At 44.1% G+C, this 7,005-nt stretch overlaps 1 protein-coding gene across 1 annotated transcript; it reads right to left on the bottom strand.

Moving 5' to 3' along the window:
- Nucleotides 1–2,615: 2,615 nt before the first annotated feature.
- LOC115741162 (serine/threonine-protein kinase D6PK) lies at nt 2,616–5,101 on the bottom strand. The gene is made up of 2 exons (XM_030674914.2): nt 4,107–5,101; nt 2,616–3,708 (listed from the first exon to the last, which is right to left on the bottom strand). Exons 1-2 carry the CDS (start codon nt 4,775–4,777, stop codon nt 2,835–2,837), a joined length of 1,545 nt encoding a protein of 514 aa, XP_030530774.1. The 5' UTR covers nt 4,778–5,101; the 3' UTR covers nt 2,616–2,834.
- Between the last annotated feature and the right edge of the window lie 1,904 nt (nt 5,102–7,005).

Genomic DNA, 7,005 nt, shown 5'->3' on the forward strand with positions numbered 1-7,005 from the left:
AACTGGGGAGTTCACACTCTCTCCCCTCATTGAATTTGAAGTTTAATGCGAACCAAACCCTATTGAACGGATCGAGAATAATGCCATGCCTATGTCAGTTTGGCAGGCATATGATTTACTTTCCAATATACACATCGTACGGAACACACATCAATTATCATGTGTCATCAAATCCAACAATTTACGATAAAATTTAACGAAAACAGACGGTGGATAAATTTGTCATATGTATATAGATTTAATTCGTAAACTTATCACAAGTGTACCGATTCGAAATTTTTCGTGATATTAATCCTATTTTAAATACATTTCGCTTAATCGTATAATTTTGTGAACTAATTTTAAGAGATTGACTTTGAATGCTCGTGACGTTACTTGTATGAAATTTCTTGCCAATATTTAGATTAACATTTCTACACACCAAAAACTCTCTCTACATTGATATTAATGCTAAGCCCCCATGAGGGTTTTGCTTTGACCCGCCTTTGATGCAAGAAAATCGATTTGACTTAAAATAAGTTGGATGGTGAATATTTTCAGAGCAAATCACCAAAATTTAGAAATTGATTGAATTGAAACCCAATTCTCAACTGAATTAGACAAAGTACCATCTCAATGTACTTGTTTTGATTGAAGCGGAGGCATAGAAACGTTAACGAACCCGATAAAAGAAGTCTTTCGGCCGGAGCGATGATACAAGCACCGAAAAGACCATTCCGAAAACATGGAAAATCAATACTTTGAAAATCGAATAATTACCAGTCCCACAAAATCGCATTTGAATATGACCTTAAAAGAATATGAAGGTTGGCAAATGAGAGTTACCCTCAAAGGTTCTTCACCGTAGCATTCGTTGTGCAGACAGATTTGAGATGTAAAATGGAGGAGAGAGAGGAAACATGATGTTACGAGGGAGAAGAAGAATGCATTTGTTTGGGGGGCAAACTCCGTGAAGAAGTAAAGTGACTTCTTGAAAATCATTTTTCACAAAAAACAGGTTGTTTTCCTTTATTTCGTCATATGATACCAAAATTTTTTTTTTTTATATTTGATTCTTATTTGAAATCTCATGACTTTATTTGAGGCAATCAAAATCCAAATTTTTAAATAGTCTTATTTTCCATATTTTACGTTATAATATATATTTTTATTTTTACTTTTGTCATTTTCTTCTTCCTCCATCGGTTGCCGTGCCTAGGCGACGGCCGGCGAGAGGCCACACGAGGTCGAGCTCGCCGCTTGATCGACGAGGTCAAGCCTTGCCAAGATTTGGCAAGCCCAAGCTTTGTCAACCTCGGGGGAGGTTGAGCCTCATCGGCGATCCGGCAAGGCTCAACCTCGTGTGGCCGGTCGTCGGAAAAAAAAAAGAATAAAATATAAAAAATATTGAATATAATAAAAAAAATTAAAAATAAGAGTTGAGTAATTTCAGAAAGCATTTTCACCACTTTAGATTAGAGATTTAGTTTCCTAATTTTATGCATGGATTTTTCGTTGATCGGAAAAAGTTTTTCATTGACTAAGTCATTTTCGGTAAACCAAACATGTGAAAGTCCATATCGATCCGGTCTCTCTTTGCTAAATCAACCGGTTAACAAGACAGAGAACAGAAACATTTCAATCTCAAATGGCAACCTCGTTCGGACTCTGGATTCGAAACACCAAAGTTCATGTTCGGTTGGAGCCACTCACGATCGCATGATTGTATGGCCTCGACAATTACTCGGCTGCTTCGTCTGGGACGAGGAGCCACGCCCAGTAGAGATTACCCGGGCGCTCGCACGCTCCCGGGCAACAACCATGCAGCAATCAACCAATACAATAACCATTGGAGCTCAGCGGAGTAACCATCTTTTCGAGGATATCAGATAACTTACAATCGAACTCATTCTGCAGTCGCAACGTAACGATCAAAACTAGTCACTCCTAGTTGAGAAACAGATGCCACATGCCCGAAGAACTCGAACATGTTCACAATTTTCGTACTTGCAGGCCGTGTAATCGTATCGCTCTAGATTCTGTAAAACCATACAAAACGATCCCAGAAACAGACAGCAACGAATACGAAAGACACATTGGCTTTTGTCTCTGGCCAACGAGGCTGTCTCCGGAAACCAATTCTATGGACTCGCATTTCTTTATCGAGCGTGAACTTGGTTCTTGGCGATCACCAGCCCGACACAACCTCCTCTCAACAGCCACGGGAAGAGAAAGAAGGCAATGATCAGAGCGCAGCGCCGTTTTCTTTCGAGAAAAGCCCGACATTAAGTACAGAAGATTAAAGCACAGCTTGGAAACCATCTCGACACCAAAGCTCACAGAACATACCGCAAAGATGGGACCTGAGAGTATTAACAAAGACCAATCACTGTGGGACCGCGACGATCCCTCATTGCTAGACGAATCCAAAATTTCAGCTCTGCCTAAAGACCCTTTTTCCATGACTTGTCTTAGCTCGAATCCTCCCTTTTTCTTTCTAAGCAAAGAGTAATCTTTTTCCAGAAAGTAAGAGGGACTAGTCTTCGCACAAAAGCAGGAAGAGGGCCACTAGTGCAAACCGAGATTTTCTGATCCCAGCTGCTAAAGATAACAGCAGCAGCAAAAGATGACTCATCTGTCCTATCCTCAGCACTTTAAAAGTGCAGCAAGAAGGGAGTTGTGTTTTATGCGCAAGATGCAATTCGAGCTGGGATAGGAAAATGCAGAAAGTAGAAGCAAAGAGAACTAAACTTCATTTTTGGGATCAAGATTGCACAACAGAAAATGTCACTAGTCTCCCCCATCCCCCCTCCTAACTAACGCTACCGCCACTCAGTCTTCCCTCCAAAAATGATTCAGAAGAACTCGAAATCTAAATAAGGACCGGATGACCTGTCCAAGTCCGTTGCCCCCTTGTCGCTCTGAGGCACTGCTGACTTGAACGGGTGGTTCAAGAATGAAAAATCGACAGGCTTCGGGATTTCTGGGGGTTGAGTGCTTCGGATGAGAGCCCAATTGACACTTTCGAAGAAAGGGTGCTGCTTGATGTCTGCAGAACCGTGTTTGAATCCTAATCTCTTCTGTGGGTCTTTTGCGAGCAGACCCCCGATCAAATCCTTAGCGGCAAAACCAGCCGAGGACCCCTCCGGAAATTTCAGAGACTGCCCAACCACATTGAACAAGGTCTCGCGGTTTCCATTGCCTCTGAAGGGTGTTTTCCCATGTAGCAGCTCGAACAAGAAGATACCGAACGTCCACCAATCTACAGAACTCCCATGACCATCCCCTCTGATTATCTCAGGAGCCAGATACTCATGGGTTCCGACAAATGACATAGAGCGGGCACTGGTGGGCTCGGCAATAAGTTGAGGGAGCGAATCTGAACCTGCTGAGTTAATCCTTTCACCTTTTGCCTTTAGTGGCTTTGTGCTCAAGAAACGGGGTTTAAAGCAAGATGGCTGCAAGCAATTAGGCTCGACGCAAACGGGCAATTTGCAGGCCGGATCGATGCATGCGGGTTCGATACAGTATGTGGAGATCCTGCATGGGTACTCCGAGCTTGACTGGATGAGAGTGGGGCTCACAGAGCACTGGAGTGACAGGTCGAAGTCGGAGAGCATTATGTGGCCATCATCTCTCACAAGCACATTCTCGGGCTTCAAGTCCCTGTAAACCACGCCCATCATGTGGAGATATTCGAGGGCGAGAAGCACTTCAGATGCGTAGAACCTGCAAGAGAGAGTATAATGTCAAGAATTCAATCCAGCAAATTCCTACTGTCAACCGAGGGAGACAAAGCAGGAATGAGTTGAACTTCAGAATATGGCTTGAAGTTCAACTCTACACACAACTGGAGTCTATGGCTGAAAGCAACAGCTGCAACACAGATGAAAGAACAAACGCAGCATTTTGTAGCAGTGTGTTCTAACAAATTAATTCCTGCAATCAAATTAAACCAATTCACCTGCTGATTATCTAAAACATAATCTCAGTCCAATCAACCTGCTGCATTGCTTACACAATATGTGTCGACTGAAACTCCCTAAATTTGAAAGCAAAGCATGAAAAGCATGGCAAAACAAGCAGAGAGAAACTTCCAACTTCAAGAACATTAATTCAACACGAACCTCGCAGCTTGCTCAGTGAAATGCTTCCCGGGCTGGCGCTGCCGGAGAGTGTGGAGATCGCCACCGCTGCAAAACTCCATCAACAAGCACGAGAACTTCTCGGTCTCGAAATGCGAATACAGCGTCGGCAAGAAGGGATGATCCAACAAGCCCAGGATGTCTCTCTCAGTTTGAGCTCTCACCAACTTCTTCCTCCCTGCCAACATTCCCTTGTCCATCACTTTCATAGCAAATAGACAACCCATCCCTCTAAGCTCAGCTAAGTACACGCTCCCTATGTCTCCACAACCCAGCTTCTTCAAGAGCCTAAAATGGCCCAACCCCAAGCCGCCATCTTTCCCTTTGACGCATTGTATGGCATCCCATCGGATGTCGTTCCCTCGATGTGGTTTCGAGGGGCAACAAGTCCTAAAGCTCGACTCACTCGCATTGAAACTGTTCGATTTACTCCCACAAGTCACACTACTCTTGTCGCTGTCCTCACAATCTACTGCCATACTCTCGCTGCTTTTGGTGGCATCTAGAGTAGCATTACCAACGCTGTGATCAGACCCAGAAATGGTGCTGCTACACAAGCTGACGCTGACGCTGTTAGTGAAGCTGAGATCTCGAAGGCCGGCAGGGAGGGACTGAGCCTCAACGCCTCCACCGCAATGTGATGCTTTATTCATTTTTTTCTGCGAGGACGCCAACAGAGCGTTCGATGGAAGCACTGAGAGAAGGGTTTCTGCTTATATCGGGCTGTGGCCCTGTGGGGTTGGAACCAGAGTGGTGGCGGTCAAGATTCAATGTGGGGGGTGCGACCGAGGCGGTCAAAGAGAGAGCGAGCGAGACGCGGGCGCGAAGGCAGGGTAATTTCACGTTTTCACTGGGGGAAACCAGAAAATAATAAAGAAAGATCGCAGAGAGAAGAATGGCCAAAACGGCATTCAAATTTGAAATGACAGAGGGAGAGAGGGGGGAAGAGGGAGAGAGGTGAGAGACCCAACAAGCAATATCTTACGACGCCCCAGAAATGTTACAGCTTGGAGACAAAAAAACAGAGGATAAAGAGAGAGAGAGAGAGAGTGCACAAGAGAGAGAGAGAGAGAAAAGAGAGAGCTTTACGAGGAAGACAAAAGCGTTTCAGATTTTCTGTTCTCCTTTACCTTTTGGGTTTCGGAACAGAGGACACCATAAAAACAAAATTGACGCCAGCCAATACCGTTAAGTCTGCTGATGTACAGGGGGAGGGGGCTTCGCAGTGCAAAATCTTTCCTTGCCTCAGGGGGAGAGAGAAAAGCAATCATATCTGTTATCAGGAACAGATTCACAAGTCGGCAGGTCATGATGTTAATCTGCAGCTGGTGATTGAATGTGCTGTTGAATTTTAGCCCAACCCCATGTGAATTTTTTTTCCTTCTTATTAATCATATCATCATCTGCCGACGAAGAGGAAGAGATGGTTGGTTGGTGCCTCATTTCTTTCCATTTGAACAAATCTTTCCCCCATTTTTTTTCTCTGACGAGTCCAAGTTGAGTCATGGAATGCAGGGACAGTGCAGATTCCTTTGGATATTCCCAAGTCCCAAAAATCTAACGTACGAGAGAAAGTGTGTTTCAAGAGGCTCCTTCTTGTTGGACAGCGTGGGCCATTCCGCAGGGATGGAATACGACCACATGGCCTAACCTCAGACAAGGAGAAGTTCGAACATCTCCAGTTGTTTCTTTGAAATAAAGGGTAATCATGAGACGAAAGGACGATAATTTTTGGGGAAATGACGTGGAAGGGTCCCTGAACTCTGGATCGATGCGCAACGTGTCCCTTGAATTTTTAATTGGTTCAATGTGGCCTGTGAACTTTGACCTAATGTGCAATATCGTTCCCGGATTTTAAATTCGTTCAATTTAGTCCATGAAATATTCGTGCATGTTCAATTTAGCCCATCGAACATATTAAAAATTTGGGGATTGTATTATATACTGGGCTAAAGTCCAGATATATTTTGTCGTCATCATCGAGAACACCGTGGGTAGCTTTAAGGCTGTGTTTGGAAGAGGGGGATGAGGAGGCAAAAGAAAATTTTGGAGCTCTCGCAAAAAGTTTCAAGATTTCTCCCTTTTTTAGACCTGCTTTCAATTTCCCCCCTCTGCCCAAGATCCAAACGAATCAAATCCTGTGGGAAGACTTGGGAGAGCATTTTCGTAGTGTTTTGGGCCTTCACAGGCGATTGTAGCAAAATTGAAGTGTTTGATATCACATACCAAAAGCCTTTTGAGTCAAAGTTGAGCTTTGCAAATACTGTAAGCCGAATGCAATTTAGGACTTCTTTTCTTTTTCTTTTTTGCTTTCAGCATTTTGAAAATGCTTTCAAACGTTTAATGAATTTTTCTTTCTTCCAATGCGCTCATTAATAATTTCGTATTCCTCCCTTACCCTCGCTCCAGACATTGTTCAATGTGTCTCTCAATTGCTCCAAATCTTGCTTGCCGGCCTCGAGTCGATGCTTGCCTGGGGCCGCGGTAGGGTCAACACGAGGCTCGTGGTGGGTCGTTGATGGTTGACACTCGCCTCTTATCTCTAAGTCTAACTTGCTTGGGATTGTGCAAGGGTCGTTAAGAGTTGGATGATGGTGAACACTTGCCTATTCTCTCTAGATCCGGCTTGCCAAGGGCCGATGAGGGTTATCGACGCTCGTTTCTTGTCTATAGATCTAGCTTGCCCCGGGTCACGCAATCTTTCTTGGGAAGCGCGAAGCAGAAATCCAATACCTTAACAGGGAATATCGCTAAGAGAGAGCCCGAGTCCGAGCCCGTCAACATATCTAGTTGGACCCACCTTCACTTATAAGCTTAAACTAATGAGTTATGGGCCAATTATGATACATACTAACCGCTCAATACACATTATTATTCGATG

This window comes from Rhodamnia argentea, chromosome 8 (assembly GCF_020921035.1).
Source record: "Rhodamnia argentea isolate NSW1041297 chromosome 8, ASM2092103v1, whole genome shotgun sequence".
Classification (NCBI taxonomy): Eukaryota; Viridiplantae; Streptophyta; class Magnoliopsida; order Myrtales; family Myrtaceae; genus Rhodamnia; species Rhodamnia argentea.